General features: G+C 42.2%; 1 protein-coding gene across 1 annotated transcript in view; it reads right to left on the bottom strand.

Moving 5' to 3' along the window:
* kmt2cb (lysine (K)-specific methyltransferase 2Cb) overlaps positions 1-19075 on the bottom strand; it is a 69055-nt gene that overhangs the window by 13166 nt on the left and 36814 nt on the right. Inside the window, 26 exon segments of the mRNA XM_020595866.1 lie at positions 9-227; positions 950-1182; positions 1663-1723; positions 1822-1888; positions 2072-2183; positions 2273-3849; positions 4018-4331; positions 5308-7302; positions 7531-7728; positions 9695-9768; positions 9971-10203; positions 10278-10419; positions 10516-10665; positions 11007-11039; positions 11148-11288; positions 12600-12692; positions 13931-14123; positions 15279-15409; positions 15526-15651; positions 15916-16035; positions 16903-17115; positions 17227-17298; positions 17393-17499; positions 17595-17759; positions 18209-18390; positions 18483-18587. Coding sequence (XP_020451522.1) covers positions 9-227; positions 950-1182; positions 1663-1723; positions 1822-1888; positions 2072-2183; positions 2273-3849; positions 4018-4331; positions 5308-7302; positions 7531-7728; positions 9695-9768; positions 9971-10203; positions 10278-10419; positions 10516-10665; positions 11007-11039; positions 11148-11288; positions 12600-12692; positions 13931-14123; positions 15279-15409; positions 15526-15651; positions 15916-16035; positions 16903-17115; positions 17227-17298; positions 17393-17499; positions 17595-17759; positions 18209-18390; positions 18483-18587 — 7056 coding nt within the window.

The following is a 19075-nucleotide window of genomic DNA, read 5'->3' as shown; positions in this document are numbered from 1 at the left end:
GGTGGTGGGTTAGGTATACGTGGAGGTACATTTGCCTGGCCAGGATGAAGCGGCATCTGCATTATAGGGTTCAGAGGAGGCTGAACCACTGGGGGTCTGCTGGAAACCATGCCTGCAGGGCCTGGCATCGGGTGCATGCCAGCCATTATAGGTGTCATATTGTTTTGCTGCTGCTTCACTCGGTATTCCTCTATAAGTTCAGCATGCTCCTTCTGCTGCTTCCGGATCTGAAACATAACATCAGACATATTCCATATTCCCAAACAACATAATAATGAGACTTTTTTTCAGCATAGTTTTTTTTTTTTTTTTTTTTAAGAAAATCAAAGCAGGTTCACAGGAGCAGCGGAGACACAGACCTGTGTTTTGAAGTCTGTTTGTTTAGCTATTATTTTTCAAGACTGTTGGAAACAATATATAAAATAATATTTAAGACTAACACTCCTCTCCTGATAAATTATGTTTCTCAAAACTCTGAGGAAGAATTGAAGGTTAAATAAATGAAGAAACAGTAGTGTTTTTGTTTCTCTCCTTATCCTTGTCTTACCCTTCTTACACCAACACCAGTGTTGTGGCAATTCAACTTGCTGTTAGAAAATAATATTTCATGGCATTTGTGTGCAAAATGCAAATCTCTTTTGGATAAATAATTGAAAAGCAATATCGTCTAATAAGGTGGTTTGCTTTTTCCCCATCTGTTATTCCCTCCCCGTTATTCCGCTCATTTTAGTATCATGTCCCATAACATAGTTAAGTACCATGGCTTATGCTCCCACCTGAGGGCAAATACTTCTGGTGGAGTGCCCAAAGGCTTATTTTACAATAGCTTCTTTAAACATTAAACTCATACGGCCAGTGAAAAAGCAATGCTTAGGGTAGCCACTGTGTTAAGTAGGGCTGTAGGTTGTGACAGAATTCAGTGGTGGAGCTTGACAGACCAAGTATTTACCTGCTCCAGTTGTTTCTGTACTACACCCTGCTGCTCTGTGACATGTTTGAGCTGCTCGGCATCCTCCTCAGGGAACTCTCTCCCTGCCTTCTTAGCTGTTCTCTGCTTAGCAGACAGAGCTTTCTTTGACTTCCTGTGAGCTCCAATCTTCTCTTCCAGAAACTTCTGCTGCATTTGAAGTAGTTGCTGAGTTTCCTGGAGCCACTCCTCATACTGAGCCCTCTGAGGATTGTCTGAATAAAGAAATAAGGCAATTTTGTTAGAAATCTTGATAGCATAGAAACAAAGGGCCTCATTCACCAATATGTTCCCTATTTTCTTAATTCTTTTTCTTAATTTGTTAAGAAACATCCTAGGAAAAGTCTATGTCTGATTTATAAATGTGTTCTTACTTGTACAGTGAACACTGTACATGGAGAAAGGCATACAACTCAAGAACAGTATGATCACAAATGCAACGCAAAAAACACACACACACACACACACACACACACACACACACACACACACACACACACACACACACACAGGAGAGAGACTGACAAGTAGAGGACAGGCTTGTCAGTGTTTTCTTTATGAAAACTATGTACATGGGCTTTAACAAGAAATTTGTTCTTAAGAATTGCTGGTGAATGAGGCCTAGCTTGTTTTACATTTCTACACATGACAAATCTTCAAACCAAAATGTTGAAATGCATATAAATTCAACTTACTGACAAATCCTGGTCCAAAGTTTGGAGGATTCGGTCGTGCTACTTGTGTCACTTTACCATCCTGAAAGCAACACCAAGAAATATGCTAGTATATGCAACTTAAATATTTAACATTATACTGTTTTAAATAACATTTACGCTGATTAATGGTTCAATTACCTGGCCAACAATTTGTGGTGGAAGTGGTGTACTTTCAGGACAAGGTGGTACAGGACCAGGAGGAAATCTGTAATACAATATCACAGCCATGCACAATTTAACCATTCTTTAAAATCAATCATAACAGCAACTCAAATATATCCACAAAATCAAACAGGGTTATTAGGTTGGTATTACCACTGATATAAAACCGTATTCCCTCTACCAGTAGTACTTAAAAAAAGCAGAAAACCCAAAATCAACTTTTTACCTATTCATGACCATCGGGGTCATTCCCATGTTGTTCTGAACCATGACTTTATTGATGCCTTTCAGGGCAACCATTTTGGCTTTCATAATGGGATCTGTGATGGCATCAAAATCTGCAAATAAACACTGCACTCTCAGAAACAATCACTGTACAAAAAGTGAATATTACTGACTAGCAGAGGTTGTGGGCTAAATAATTTACCAATGTTGGGGAAGAAGGAGTCGTTGGAACGCTGCCGTATCATGGCTTGCATTTGCCTTTGCTGCTGTTGCTCCTGCCTCTCCTGGTCTAGGAGGTCCTGCAATAGGAGTGGTTGCTCCTCCAGCAAAAGAGGACGCGGTTGCTGGCTGAGCTGACCCATCGTCTGATTCAATGCTGTCTGCTGGACCTGACTAAGACTGCCCTGGTCTACTCCAGAGGTTATTCCCATCTGGTGGTCAGCTCCAAACACGGTCACAGAAGCTTCTCCTGCAGTGGTGGCATCAGGTATTGTTTGACTTAATGCAAGTCCAGAGGTATGTTGAGTGTCAGAGACTTGGTTCTGTTGGGGCATGAGGTTACCTCCTTGATTGACAGAGTCAACGACTGAATTTAATGACTGCTCCTCAGGCTGCTGCTTAAAGAGTAAACTAGATAGGACAGGGGTGGAGTCAGATAGCACTCCCTGCTGGTTTGAAGTTAAGGTGTTTCCAGTAGCCTGCTGGTCTGCCACCTCAGGTGGTTTCTCACAGTCTTTGACCTCTGTTTTAATGTCATGCCCAGGTGCCTGACTCCCAGGTGCTTCCAGCTTGACTTCAGCTGAAGACCGCTCCCGTGAGGCATCTGACTTTGCCAGAACAGATGCTGAACTGGATGAAGCCTCTGCTGCAATGGTCGAGCTGTTGTTGATGTCCGTGTTTCCAGCATTATCATCTATAGGATCACTAAGATCCAGTTCCTCATTAAACATATCTTTCTTAATGTCATCTAGGTCAGGGTCTGTATAAGCAATGATATCAAATTTTCCAGATGTTAGGAAGTCATCAAGGTGTAGATCATGTGTCTCCAGGTCAAGATCTTTACCATCCTCAGGATCCAGATTTAGATTTTCCAAGTCAGCATCCACCAAGTCTTTCACTTCCACATCCTCAAGGTCTTTGACTGCTGATTCTTCGGCATCCAGTTTCTCCTCCACCACTTCACTGCTGGCCACTGAGAGAGTCTCAGTCTGCCCTGCAGGGGTCGCAGTCAGGAGCATTGATGCTGCCATGTTCTGGGTCTCATTTGAGGCAGGCTGGCTCATGGATCTCATCAGAGGAGGCTGTTTGAGTGTGTTGTTTCCTGACATTTGGGCATGCTGGTGAAGATTGTCCATGCTGGCAGACAGTTGTACCTGGCCAGTCTGGCTGGACATGGGGTCTACCATCCTGGGCCCCTGATTTGAAGGGAACCTGGCATCATGTGCTCCTGGAAAGCTTGTTGGCCTATGACCCTGCAAGCTGGCATCTATGTTGCTTCCTTGCATGGCACCTGGGGGAAATGGCATACGGGGCCTGTTTTCTACTGCTCTATGTCGCAGCTCAATAAAAGGCTGGCCCATTATGTTGTGCTGCTGTACTGGAATACCACGTGGTGGAAAGTGCTGGGGCAAGCCCAGAGGGTTCCCTCCCATAGTCTTTGCCATTTCAGCAGACATGGAGCGTCTCATTTGAGGAGGGACATCCTGCATTGGGTGTTGGCCCCGGGGAAGGAACTCTTGAGGTCCATGAGGTCCTAGAGCCCCTGGTGAAAATGCATACCTAAAATTGGAAGAAACATATGTGTGTGTGGGGGGGGGGGGGGGGAGCAGAGGGGGGGGGCGGGGGATAGCAGAATTACAGTTCTATATTTTGAGTAGTGCTGCTGTATCAATTACAGATAACTGAAAAAAATTGTCTATTTAAAAACCATATTATTGTAATACAAACCTTGGTCCCTGATGTCTCAAATTAGGATCTCCAGAATGGGGGCCCTGTAGGATTTGTCCCTCACTAGGAAAAGGGACACGCTGATCCCCTGGAAAAGGTCCAGGAAACCTCATTGGTCCTCTTACAGGTACTTGTCCAGGATAAGGTGGAGGAGGACGGTTGAATGCTTCCCCCTGCTGCCCAGGGCCCTCTTGGAGCCAGGGACGTGGTGTTCCTGGGGTTATGTTGCCAGCAGGCTCCTGGGGGCCCCTCTCTTGTCGTATGGCACTCCTCTGTTGCTGCTGCTTGAGGATTAATTCTCTAATTCGTTGTCGCTACAACACACAACAACAAATGTATAGAATTTTAATCATTTTTAAACACAAGGTCAATGTGCCATGTATAGCTCATAATACTATTTAGAGAGATTGCCGGTTCATTTTTGGCCTACTTATTATACACAATGTGCAGCAACGCAATTCAAAGATCCCTTTTTTACATTAACTGCTATTCTATGTATTCAATTATGCAAATACAGAAAGTTCCTACTTTTTTGTCAAATATGTTCAGTTTGTGTCTTTGGTTTTTGTTCCATTCTGTGTTTCTGCATGCGGTCAAGTGTGTTATGTGTATAACTGTTTAACAGTATAAAGCCTCATACAAAAACTTGTCAGATAATGAGGAGAGAGAGAGAGTCAGCTTTATTCACCAAGTATGTGTTGCATGCAGGCAATTTGTCTCCAGCATGGAGGCTCTCAGGCTGATTTGGCAACAGACAATGTACAACAACAGAGTAGAGCAATCAGAGAAAGGAGGGAGAAGCACTGTGCATAAATAGTATATTCGAGACATTTGGAGCTATCAGACTGGTGCATGTGGCGAGCTTTATCTACAGTTTATTGCACTATTTATTATTATTATTATTACCATATCTATATGTTGCTCACCGGGTTCCTGATGTAACTTTGACCTGTTGATTTTATCTGTGCAGTCATACAGTTTTTCTGAACGATTACAACAGATAACTCAGGTGTGCTCACTTTTGGCTTCACATCCAAATAAGCAATATGGCTAAAATGGGGGTTCATGTACAACCTATGTGATCATCTGACTGCATGTGGTGGTTGTTGTGTAGGACAAGAAACATTTCTACAGATCTCAACAACTGACTTGATGAGTAAAAAACTATAATACTGATAGCAATGATAGCCTAACTAAATGACCCAGGATGTCAAAAAAAACAAATTCCAATAAAATAAATAACTTAAATGAGTAAAACTCCAATGCAAAAATAAAATTTTATTCATGTACCTGTCTGAGTCTTTCCTCGCTATCAGCAAGAGCAACACTCTGGGCCTCAGAGGACACACCAGGCATTTGTAGGTTGCTCGACATTTGGCTTGGGTCTTGAGGGATAACTTCACTATTAGCTATACCTGACTGATCTTTCATTTCCATTTTTTCTGATGCCTGTGGATGAGGGATCATGGAGGCTTGTTCAAATGGGTCATGGCCAGGTTTCTGAATGGGTCTTCTGGAGGGAGACTGAACAAATCCATCTTCAGACACACTTGGGTGTTTTGATGTCTGTGAACCTGCATGAGGAAAGGGCTCTTGAATCCTGCCTTGAGATGGGGAGAAAGGATCCTGGTTTACAACTGGTCCTGGCCTTGGACCTTGCCTGCTGAGCACATCAGGACCAGGCCGTGGGGTCCCTGGAGGCTGAGCATAAGGCTCATTAAGTATTGGTCTGGGGGTCCCAGGCTGAGAAAACATGTCACTACTCCCTGGCCTTGATGCCCCAGGTGTACTAGTAAATGACTCTGCTGGCCCCCTCTGGCTACCTGGTGACTTGGAAAACCTTTCTCCCATTGAGGGCCGTGGAGTACCTGGTGGTTGAGCATAAGGGTCCACTGAGTGAGAAGGTGACATCCTCTGTCCAGGGTGTGACTGATGAGTGAACTGGTTCATCCCACTGGGACGTGGAGTAGCAGAAGCCTGTGAATAGGGGTCAGACGATGTATTAGGGGTGTTAGATGGTTGACCATAGTTGTCATGTGGACGTGGGGTGCCAGGAGGTCGAGCATAGGGTTCAAAAAATGGGCGAGGTTGAGGTTGAGTACCAGGTTCATTGATGGATCGTTGGTTACCTGTAGACTGATTAAAAGGGTCAGCACCTGGCTTATTGGGAGCAGTGGGCTGGGCAAAAGGGTCATATGTGAAGTGGTCAGGTCTTGGAGTGGAAGGTGCATGAGCATAAGGATTTCTGGACATTTGAGTCATTGGTCCAGGCTGAGCAAATGAGTGGCCCTGAGAATGGTGCTGACCCATTCTAGGATTGGTAAAGCCATCATTCCCAGATGGTCTTGGGGTATGCGAAAGCTGAGCACAGGGGTCATTCTGCTGATTTTGGGAGAATCTGTCAGTAGGATGTGGACCTGGTCGGTTGAAGGGGTCCTGAGGAGGGGGCATAGGTGTTTTGAACAGAGGCACTGAGCCAGACTCATTACTTCCAGGGATTGGTGTTAGTAAAGGCCTTGAGTAAGGATCAGACAAGATCATCCTGTTTTGGGCCATGCGCTGATAGGCCTCATTTCTTATCATAGGTCTAGAGTATGTGTCTCTGCCTGGAGAACCCATTGGAGGCCTTCCCTGAGCAGCCTGACTGGCCCTGGGAGGACCCATGGGCTTCAAAAAGGGGTCCATTTCCCCAGTTGGCCTTGGGGTGTCAGGTGGCTTGGCATAAGGGTCACTGCTCATGGATGTTGGAGAACCAAATGACTCATGAGCAGGAGAAGGCCGACCTCTGTCCTGCTGCTCCATCAAGGAGGTGGGGGATTTGCCAGATTCCACAGCCATTCTGCGACATGTATTTGGCCCGAGAGTTGGTGGTCTTGGGGTTCCAACCATCTTGGCATATGGGTCCCATGGAGAAGAGGGTCTAGAACCAGTGGAACCTGGTGAGAATACCTGTGGGGACTGAGGCTGGGAAGAAGGGCCAGATGGAGGGGGAGGAGGGGGTCTTAGGAACACATCCTCTGAAGGACCTGAAGTGGGAGTCCCTGGCAGCTGTGGCCTGGCAAAGCCTTCTTTAGAGTTGATCTGCTGCATGGGGGACATACTGCCATTGCTGGGCTGAGAAGTAGGGCTCTGGTTCCCACTGTTGTTGCCATCTCCCTCTGCCTGGCTGTTGGTCTGCTGTTGTTGTTGTTGCTGCTGCTGCTGCTGGAGTTGCTCATTCTTAACTTGTTCAAGCTTCTGAGTGGCTTCAATTTTCGCTTGCTGTTTGCTTTTCTGCCTCATTTGCTGTTGGAAGTACACAATGAAAAGTGAGATTATACACCAAAAAGAATGCAGCAAATGTCAGCCTGATGCCCAAAATTAACTGGACCTACTAACCACCAGTGTCATCAGGGTTAATGAGGAGGATAGTGTAGTTGTTTATGGAGCTTTACTAAACCACCACTTCTTAGCTGTCTTAATATAAAGTGGACCTGCCGCTGCATTCGCTGACTTCATTACATACACTCTTACCTGTCTAAACTTCCACTCTTGTTCATGCTCTGACTCTTTTGGTTTCAAAGGGTCTTTAAACAGCAGTTCTGTGTCTAGTGGTATGTTGGGATCAAACACCTCAGGGGGCTGTTGCTGTGGATGGTGCCTCTTCACCGTCTCATTCGACATCTGGACTTTGTTGATGCGCAGGGCTGCTCGGTTATCTCTTGCCTTTTGCTAAACAGAAAACCCATCACAATTGCAAAACAAAAAAACATGTCAGATGTATTTAATTCATAAACTCAAGACTGCTGATAAAGAGGTTAGTTACCAGTGAAACCTTGATTTTTTTTTAGAAAAAAGTGCAATACTGGGAAAATTTTGCTCACACTATAATATAACTTTAAATTCTCTTTCATAGAACTTGCTTCAGTATCTTATGACATATAAGGACACCAAACTTCATGCTCAAAACAGCACAATGAAAAAAGATACTCAAATTTTACAACATAGCACATTTAATCAAGAATCAACCAGCACCAGCATCATAAGAACAGGGGTCTCTAACTTATAATGGCATGAACACACACACACACACATATATACACATATCTATGTGTGTGTGTGTGTGTGTGTGTAACTTATTGTCTTCTTATTCTGCACTGTTTCATTCCATCGCATCACATTGCACTAGTGTTCCATAAGCTTAATGTACCTTGTCCATTACTAGTAATTTGAATCCATAGTCTGTTGTATATATCATACATTACCCTACATATTTTACTGTAAATATCAATTGTACATTGGTAAATTAGATCTGACTGTACAGACTGTAGATACTGCGCACTCTGTGCTGCTGTTATTGCACTTCTGGTTAGATGCTAAACTGCATTTTGTTGCCTTGTACTTGTACATGGGTAATGCCAATAAAATTGAACATAATCTAATCTAATCTAAAAATATACATAACTAAAGTTATTTGATTTTGATTGGTTAAGGCCTGTTTCTCTGAAAATGTTCAAGGGATTAAGTAAGTGTTATGTGCTTCTGGGTTGCCTTTTTTATGCACATTTAGTGTCTTTCGCATGCACAACCAGGACACTTCTTACTATACAGTGGTCCCTCGCTATAACGCGGTTCACCTTTCGCGGCCTCGCAGTTTCACAAATTTTTTTTTTGTTGCAATTTTGCATGCTTTTTGCATGCCGTGTCTCCTGTACAGTACAGAATGCGTTCAGCTTGCCAAATTTACATAAATCTTCGATCGCTAGCAGTGTGACTCTGAAGTGCTGTACTGTATGTTTGCAAGTTTTCTCCCCAACAAACCCCACAATGTCGACGAAACGTTCTGCACCGTCAAAGGCACCTGCGGTAGCACCCGAAAGGCAGAGGAAGATGCTAACCATCTCACAAAAAGTTGGACTTCTGGACATGTTAAAGGAAGGTAGAAGTTACGCGGCTGTAGGGCGCCATTACAGAATAAATGAATCTTCGGTTCGTTACATAAAGAAGGAGGAAAATAACATAAGGACGACAGCAGCAATAAGTTTCGACAAGGATGCAAAAAGGGTTGTAACTGTCCATATAAAGTGTATATAGTGTGTAGTGAGGGGTTTTACAGCCTTAAAACATCTATAATAATTGTAAAAAATAAAGCTGACTACTTCGCGGATTTCGCCTATTGCGGGTTATGTTAGAACGTAACTCCCGCGATTAACGAGGGACCACTGTATATCCAGCATAAGCTGGAGGTCATCCATATTAGATTTCTCAATAGTTTCCTGATCATGGCTGGGATGTTAAAGTCGGACATCAAAAGATTAAGCTATGAAAGAGCCATAACCATGTCACTAGTGTCACAATATCCTTAAAATCACAAATGCAGGGTACACTTTTTCTAAATCAAAACTAGCCCTTTGAAACTGGCTCTGCCAGATAAAATTACTTCTAGTGAACTTAATTACTAAGACTGTAATGAATTCTAACACTGAGCAGAGCTTCCTATGTTAATTAGTTCATCTGTGAATGGCTGGATTTCAAATTGCATTGGCAAGAAGCAAGAGGCCAGATGTGATACAGGAGTGTGCTTTCTGCATACTAACATGTCAGTGCAACTAGTAGCGACAGTCTGATGGCTGTCATGGTTCAAGGTGTTTAGGCTTTGAAGTAGTTGAGAAAAATTCAACAGTATGAGTGATCTTACCACATATGGGGCCCTGTCTTGTGAACTAGCTTTCCTCCACAGTTTTGCAATTTGCTTTACTCTTGTAGACCAGTCTGTTGAAAGAATAAGAGGAGTTATCATGCCAACAGTCTTACAGAGCATACAAGGTATTTTTCTGTGCTGTGATACTGAGCCAGTGCAGTGTGTACACCCAAACAATACTCAGAAAAGCCAAAATAACACCACACAGGAAAAAAAAGACTAATCACACAATTAAAACATAATAACAATAAAGCTGAAGATCCATAAGCCAACCTGGGTATTCTTCTTTGAGGTTGGGGAAATTAACATTGGTATATAGGACAGGCGCAACAGTGGCTAGCTCTCCAAGCGTCTCCTCCTTCTCCCACTTGAGTGTACTCCTCTGGGCATTTGACATGGCTTCAGTCTCCCCCTCAGGCAGAGAAGGGGGCGTAGGGCCAGGGCCATGGGCAGGGGAGGGCCATGGCCCAATTGCTTCTCTAGGCATTTGATTAAATTTTCTATCCCTGTTACAACAGAGGAAAACAAGTCATAAGGTATTCTTTCATCCTGTAATGGTTTAAAGAAAGCAGTACCTTACCTTGGATTGTCAGTGAAAGGCATACGGTTAAGGGGGGAGAAATTTTCTGGGATACAGGGCCCTGTTCCTGGATTTGTAGGGAAGCGTTGGTTTGGTCCCATTATACCATTGATCACTGGCATCCTTGGAAACATGGGGTTCCCTACAGACATGATTTAAAATCTGAACTGGATGCCCAAATTTTCATAAGCAACATTAAATGTTATACCAGACCATGGCAAGGTAATTACTGAGGTACCTGCACTGGGGTGAGGCATGCTGGTGCCAGGTGTGGCAGGGAGGGGCCCTGGAGCCTGGGGATGAGGCACCTGTGGTGGTGGAGGTGGTTGGCTTGTGCTGGGGCTAAGGACTGCTGTGAAAAGATCCTCTACATCCTTACTCTCCAGCTCTGTAAAAGAATGTGACAACACAAATATGTGTATAAAAATATACTGCATTTAATTACATTAGTAGGGATAGTTCATTACAACATACTGATCAATAATAATTGAGACAGCATTAGAAAAGGTTTTGAAGAAGAATAAAACAGCAATACATTTATTGCCTTTATTAGGAAATAATTAGATAATTGATTTTCATCATTTATTAAATGTGTGCAAATTATCACACTAGCCCGTATGTATCACTTAATAAAATACTGAATCATGGGTTACCAGCCAAGTCATATTAATTGGTGTGGGAAAACCCTGGAAAAGCTTACAGTTTTACAAAACAGATGTAATTACAAACCTGGAATTTTGTAAAGTTTGCTGAGAATTGATTCTGCAACAAGGAACAAAGAGAAATAGGTCATTATACATCTTGTATGGAGTTTTAAAAGAACAGCATAAATACATCTGAAACTGTCTGGGGGTCTCGTCTCACACTGACCATCAGTGACCATCTTGTCTAGCTCTGGGCTAAGAATTCCATCTAGGGGTTCCTCTGGGAGGGTTCGAGGTGTCCTGCGGCCAACATGAGACTGGGCCGTCACTGGGGAACTCTCTGCCAGGGGCCCGATATCCAGACCAGCTGTGGAAACACACAGACATGGAAAAACAAGTCATAATGCGTACAACACGAAATAACCAAACAACCAATAAAATCCACAACCAAGAAAGTGATTATTAATATAGACAAAAGGTGAAAGCATGTTTATCATCTTAACAGCCTGTGGAATGTAATCAAAATGAAACAGTATATGATTACAGCTTCTTAGGGTTCCTGTGTTGTTTGGGAGTAGTGTTTTGGAAACTGTGAAGAGACAGACAGGTCATACCAATTCTCAGTTAAAATACACAAACTGAATGTTTGTGAAGGAAAATAATGCTCTGATCTGTCAATCACACTGTTGGTCTTTTGTACTAATTATCTTAGAAATCTCTTCGAAAAAGTAAGACATGCAGCTTCATCAATTTTTAAATCACTTGCTCCAGTCAATGAGAAAACCCACAATGTTTCTGTCTTTGAATTATCTTTTTCCTTGCTCCAGTCTTTAATTTCCATTTCTTCCATACACTTCAGAGGAGCTATGTCCTTCAACAAAAAAACTTTCTATCATGACAAGGATGGTCGCGACATTACTTGGCAATATTTGTATTAGAAGTAAATCACTATCAGCCGACAGAGCACTTAAGCTGGAAAAATCATTTTTACAAAGAATGAAGGACATGTACTTGCTTTTTGTCATTTAGCCTGAAAAAAAAAACAAAAAAAACTAGAAGGACATTCACCAAGGCCTCTTTGTATATTGCTTGGCTTTTAACTGCTTATTTCTTAAATGCCAGGATGTCCTTGTCAGTTTGCTCCTTTGCTATCTTGACGATGTCCTTGATTAGGCAGTTATGAATTAATACTTGTTTTTCAAAATGTCACCACTGTGGAAGGGTTTAAGCAGTTTAAGAGAGTTACAACAATCTGAAATGATTGAGAAAAGCCAAGTATGAGGCAGAGTATATACATGCACATTAAAATGGAGTGACACACTGTAAGAGAGGAGGAATGCATTAAAGCAAGGGATTAGGAGGCCATAGCACCCTTACCAAAAGGAGGAGGTGAGCTGTCAACCTGGAAGGGGCAAAAATCAAGACCTACAAGAACCCAAAACCAGATAAAATGAGTGAAAAAATAGTGACAACAGAACAAGCATAACACGTTTCAGACAATGCAAACAAAAGATAAAACCAAAGATGAATAAAAAAGTATTATTAAAGAATGTGGTGGAAGTAAAATAAACCTGTCTGAGGAAATTTCTGAACTGGGAAGAAGAGAGTTTGTAAACCCACAGATAGGTGACTATTAATATATTCTTGCTGCTGTGACTGCCTGTGATATATGACGCACCAGAGTCACTGCTTGGTTTTCCGAGCATTCCCAAGATGTCTGCATCAGTGTTCAGAACATCAGCTAGATCAACTAATGGTTCCTCAGACGTCTCTGTAGATGGGGGGGAAAAAAAGGAAGAAACAAACAAAAAAGAAAGAAAGAAAGAAAGAAAGAAAGAAAAAGAAAACCAAACCGTCACAAATCAAAATAGATGGTGATGTTGAATGGACAGTGTGATTTGGAAATATCTGTTTGGATGCCACATGGTCTGGATTAAACAAGAGAAGAAACTTTACAGTATGCAAACAATAGTGACATTGACTCACCCCTGAAAAATATGTTATGTACTTCACCAACCTGTTCTTCCAAGAGTATTATTTACCTAAATGAAGCAACCCTCAAGGGTACTATCACAAAATATATAAACTGTAATACTAGGACATCAAAAACACTAAAACATGTTGAAAATGTACATCATTTGTGTCACTTGATATTGTGAGGAATGAAATATTATGCTAGTCTTTGTTTTCATTTCTTTATTGCCATTTCAATAAATGCAGGTGCCAGGTACGATATCCAATCCCTATCACCTACTGTTGAAACAAGAATTGCAGCTACAGCTGTGCTACATTATAAATACCATAAATGGGTAACAGTCACATCCAGCAACATAAACAGTGAAACCACTCTTTGTTAGGGTGCATGAATTCTCATCCATTGCAAAATTCCATTTGGATTCAGACAAACCATGTGAAAGATGTGCTCACTATACAATATTGTAACTATTCTCTTTCAGGCACATGGCATTTTGTTTTCTGGCTGCACAACCAGTGATTCTGGGCAGCACAAGGGACATGTGACATTTCATGTAAAATTGAGAGAAAGCTCAAGAGAGTAAGAGAGAGAGTGACTGGGCAGGCGAGACTGAGCAAGCTTGGAAGAGAAAGTGAAACGTCACCTTATTTGGTACTTATGAAATGAATTTCTGTGGAATTCTTTTGTTTAGATGCATTTGTTTAACCTTTGAAGCTGTCTTGTGTGAATAAGTGAAATGCAGTGGACCTGTGTCATACCCATTTACTTGTATATAAAAAGGGTTAATATTCTCAGTGGTGCTGACACTTGCAGTGACAAGAGAGAAAAATGCATTAATGAATGAAAGAAATGGTTAGGTCACAAAATAAAAAGAAACAAGATACCTGTTGGGTCAGGCTTTTCTAATACCTATATCAACTCCACTTTGGCAGTGGTCTAATTTAAATACCTAATATTTAGTCTGACAGATCACTTTGAATCACTGAGTCATTACATCCCTTGTAATGGAGTTCCAAAGTAATGTATATACATACGTGCTGCTGTGGGTCTGCCTGGAAGAGATGCTGTTGAGGCACTGAGCAGAGGGTCTGATGAAGGATCCAAGAAGTTCGTGGTGGGGTGCTTCCTCTCCACTTGGCTCTGCCCTTCTTCCAGTAAGCCTGACTCGACCCCCTGCTGCCGACTCTGTTTACTTTTGTCCAGAAGGTCCTTTCCAAAGAATGCCTCCTGAACATGACAACACACCACTGGTCAGTTCTGTGTTGACACTTCTTGAAACACTGGCAGTTTAACATTCATAGCAATCACATCACATCACAGATATTATTCAGCGCATACTGAACACCCATGAGAACTGGCGAGAATTAAACACTCTGAAACGCTCTGAAACTAACACTCATGACACTGGACCTCACTTGTCTCAGCACCTATCTCCGCCAGCCACTTACAGCCACCAGTCATCCACTATCCTCAATGACATGTAATTGCAGCTCCCTGCCGCACCAAGACATTAAAAGCCGAATGTGTTGCTATCTCAATAATTAATGGCATGTGCTTCACTGTGTCAGACCTGTAGTTTAGACTGAGCATCCTTCTGTTCCACCTACTGTGGTGGGATAAAGAGCAGCACTGACAGCTGCCGGTGACTTAATGCACATCACATAGCTCTGTTTTGGCCAACACAAGGTGACACTGAGATACTAGCTAGAGACAAGGAGCCTTGAAGTCCTCTCCAGTTAAGCTTTTATAAGTCAATTCGCAACCCAAACAGGAACAATTTCAAGAGCTGCTCAGACGAGTATCCTCTACTGTAAGTTCCTGTAGGCTGTCCCTCCCTCAAGAATAGCTCACAGAAGGGACAAAAAGGCCCAAAGTTCTCTAAGTGGTTTCCAGGCAATGTACTTACGATTTACTTTAAACCATCACAAGGCTGTGATAAAATGTATTCTATGGAAATATGGCACGACTCAACCAGACAGTCAGTGCATATAGATTCAAGGCTTGCATAACATCCATCCATCCATCATCACAAAAGGGCATCGGGTTGCCTGGGGCTCAAACATGAAACCTTCTTGCTGTGAGGCAACAGTGCTAACCACTGTGTCACCAGGCTTGCATAACAATAAAACAAATGTGCAATCAACCAGATCATATAATCCACTTAAACAATGCAATGTTGTTTGCAATGAACATGCCTGTTAGAATATGCAATGTTTAAGATGAAATGTGTGGCATCTATGTTGGTAAAATTAACTTTGTTGGTTGCTATTAAAGCAAATTTTTTGTAGGATTCTTATGAATTTGAGGACATTGATCAGAGACTTATAATACCCCAAAATGGTTATACAGGGGTTTACACTATATGGCTATATAGGGGCAGACCTGCAGGTAGGTTGGGAAGGCCTCCTCCAGTTTGGTTTTTTTCTTTCGATAGCGTTTCTTTATTTTCTCTGGAACCTCTTGTCCAGGAGGCGTCTCATCCACAGGAGTTTCAGGCAGTGCCTCCGTCCATCCTGCACCAGGAAAGAATATATGTTCTACAGTTCTGCTGTGTCTTTAAGCTGTTATTATGAAATTAAAACAAACTGACAGATCAGCAGATGTGCGTGTACATTCCTGATGTACTGACCCTCATCTTTTCCAGTGAGATTCTCTGACACGGAGCCAGAGGAATCCTTTCTACAGAGAGATCGCTTGGCCTTGCCTGGACCTTGGCCTGGACGGCTCCTCTGGCGAACCATGAACCCACCGATTCCTTGTAAGAAAAATTTAGAAATGTATCATCAGTGAATATATCCATAAAGAATACGATTTTAATATCAAAGATAACAGGATTTGAAATATATAGCGTTTTGACTGATTCTATTAATTGTTCATTGCCTTCAGCATTAAAGCTCAAAGGTGGAGCCTCTCTAGGTTACAGGCCCTGAGATAGCAGTGCTTTGCTACAGTTACAACATCGAGCATGCACTGCTCCATTTTATGCCTCAGAGCTGTCTCTTTTAATAAGGTGCCCTACCCGGCCGGTACGGTTTCCTCTTCCTCTTCTTGCCACTGTCGGCCCCCTTGGAGTCATCTTCTGCTGGCTCTCGCTCTAGGCTCGAGTCAGACTTCACCTCACAATCTAGAAGCTCTGTCTCTGTGAGAGGGAGAGACCAGTCGCAACTAGCAGTTTCAACTAATAATATTTATATTGAGAGCAAGGAATAACATGTACTCTTCCATACTTTGTTTAAAACACCATGTGACAATATTTCTAGCATTAAAAGAAATGTTTGATGTTGAGTGTCAAGTTAATTGCATTAGCTTTTAGTAATTTTAAGTGTGCAGCTGTAAGACACCAGAAGAGAGAAACACACAGCAGTCTGAGAGCACCAGGTGAATCTGGGGAAGCTGCTGCAGTAACCATGCAGCCATGCTCAGTAGACAGAAGCCTCGATGCTGACAGTGGCTCAAGGGAGAGGGCCGTCCTCCCCTCATTGATGTCAGAGTATGCAAATAACACTGTCCTTAGCCCCTCCCCTCAAAGCCAAACAGTGTCAGAGAAGTGCAACAGAGAAAAAACACTGACAAAAAAATAAATAAATAAAAAGTCAGAAGATTGTCACAAAAAAAACAACAAACACCTTTAACATTGAAAAAGACGCATGTTAACAAAACATCAGAAGATTGTGTTACTACTTTAAGGCCTTTTTTTCTGTACAACTGCTTCAATGCCAATGTTTGCTTTTTCAGTTATGGTTATGGTTCAGTTAGGTTTTGTTTTCAATGCCAAGCTATATTTTTCAGTGCCAAAGACTAAAGTCATCAATCTGGCTCCATAGCTGTATGGTGTTGAAAAAGAAAAATTAAAACAAAGCTACAGGAGTAAACAATCTGAAAAAACATCCAGTTAGCTGGAAAAAAGAAAGACAATATTGATACGCCTAAGTCACTATTATAGTGAAGGCCCCTAATAACCTGTCTGAGAAGCAGCAAGAAGCTTGTGTGGAAAAAAAATGAGTACCTCTGTTGTCCTCCATGTCTTCATCGCGACAGTGTTCTGAGAGGGGGTCTACAGGAGCCTGAAGCACTGCCACACTGTTCTGGTTAATGATCTTCAACTTCAGCTTTGGCTTGGGTTTCTTGCGCCGTGACGCTGTAGCAGACAAGCTCTGGAGCTGGCAAAGCCCTGATTCTGTCAGACAAACACCATCCTGGGTATAGGTCCTTGACAAATCTGAAAAGACAAATAAATAAAAATAACAGGAAGCTAGAATAATCATATACTGTACAGACTAAAATCAAATCTGTTACTTAAAATCCATCAAATTTAAAGTTGTGAACTTACCCATTTCTTTAGCTTTTGTGACAATCTGTGTCATAATTACAGGCTCAATGGTGTCTCTGACCTTGGTCACAACTGCAGCAGCACAGGAGATACAAAAGCCATTAAAAACAAAACACCATAAACACGAGGATCAAACGCCATAGTTAAGGAATCGCAGTACTCCCACCTTTAGTGGTTTTGAATGCTTGGCACATTGTGCAGTCAAAGTTGCTGTCTGCTGCTTTTTCTACGTCTTCCTCTGAATGGAGACCCTGACAAGAGGCATGAAACCATCTGTGGAAAGAAGAGAAAAGTAGAGACAGTTAAGCTAAAATATCAGTGTGGTCTGGTCCTCTTGAGCTGACACGTTTTATAGAAACACTGTGCACCTGTCACACTGGCGGCACTGCACAATGACAGTGCCTTCACTGTAGTCCACCAGGCAGATTGGGCAGGTTGCAAGACTGGCACAGGGGGCACACTGGGTATAATTATTCTGCCAGTCACACCTTAGGCCTGGGGTGGTGGCACCACACTGGATACAGGACACACACCTACAAGGGACATGGAGAACAGAGGTCATTCTATCCAGCTTACTTCAAAGAGGTTCATGCAAATGAACTCTGCAGCATGTTGACAGTGCAGTGAATAGTATCTGTTTTTTGTAGCAAAGATGAAAATATTTCCTGCTCATTTACCATTTTTGAAGAATTATAATAAGTTCAATTAATCCCATCAAAATATTGAAGGAATTCATTTTACATCCATTTATTTAGTTGAAGACAGCTGATTTTCAAACAGATAGTTAAGAAAGCATTTCACAGTGAGGTACTTATTGAAAAAGTAGAAGGTAGCAAACTCTTTTGAGTTGCATAAAATAAAACAAAATAAACAGTACAGTGTTGAGCATGTATACTTGTTTAATGCTTAGAGAAAACACTAATTATAATTGAAAATTCCAGTTGGAAGCAATATTGGGTGAGATACTTGTAAAGTTACTGACCATTTGCACTTCCAGCTGTCCTTGGGTACATTCTGCAGTGGAGGGTCCAGGCAGTAGGTGTGATAACTGATGTCGCAGTCGTCACACAGCAGCAAGCGACCAGGATCTGTGGCCTGGCCACATGCCTCACAAACTGTACACTCCAGACAGCGCCAGCCTTTACTGAGTACCACCTTAGTAATCTGTAAAATAACATTGAGACATTTACATGTAGGTCTGTATATGACAGGATAGTACCCCAGTATACTGAATGTGTGGTGTGCAAACTTAATACCTTTATGCCAACACAGAACGGATGGTAGCACTGGCCGCACTGAGCACAGGCCAAAAGACGACCTTCTGCACCAAGGCCAAAACTCCCACACACCACACACATGTCCTAAAACGAAGAAATGGATTATAAGTTACCCGATCTTACTGAGACAGTGAGAGTGCCACTCCTGTTATTCACATTTTCAACTTGACTACTGAATTTTAAAAAGTCAGCTACTGTCAGTGTCATCTTGTCTACAAAAATTTGAACTTGAAAATTTTCCAGTTTTTTGTCAACACTCTATCACATGATTATCAATATGTTCTGCATATTCATTCAGTGCCACTGGCAGTGTAAGGATAAGGCCGTTGTCCAAGTTGTCGCTATCCTGAAAGCTGAGGTAAAGGAAATGCTTTCTTAACTCTAAACCTACTTGGCTAAAGTAAGTCCCTACCTCACACACAGTCATTCACAGCTGCATTATTGCTTCTTGGAAGAAATGAGTTTATGAATTTTAATTCATGTACAATCCACTGAGAATTAAATTTCTCACACACACACACACACACACACACACACACACACACACACACAAAACAGAGCCACAACAAAAA

The sequence above is a fragment of the Monopterus albus genome, unplaced genomic scaffold, assembly GCF_001952655.1.
Source record: "Monopterus albus unplaced genomic scaffold, M_albus_1.0 scaffold28.1, whole genome shotgun sequence".
Taxonomy (NCBI): domain Eukaryota; kingdom Metazoa; phylum Chordata; class Actinopteri; order Synbranchiformes; family Synbranchidae; genus Monopterus; species Monopterus albus.
This window is presented reverse-complemented; position numbering and strand designations above follow the sequence as displayed.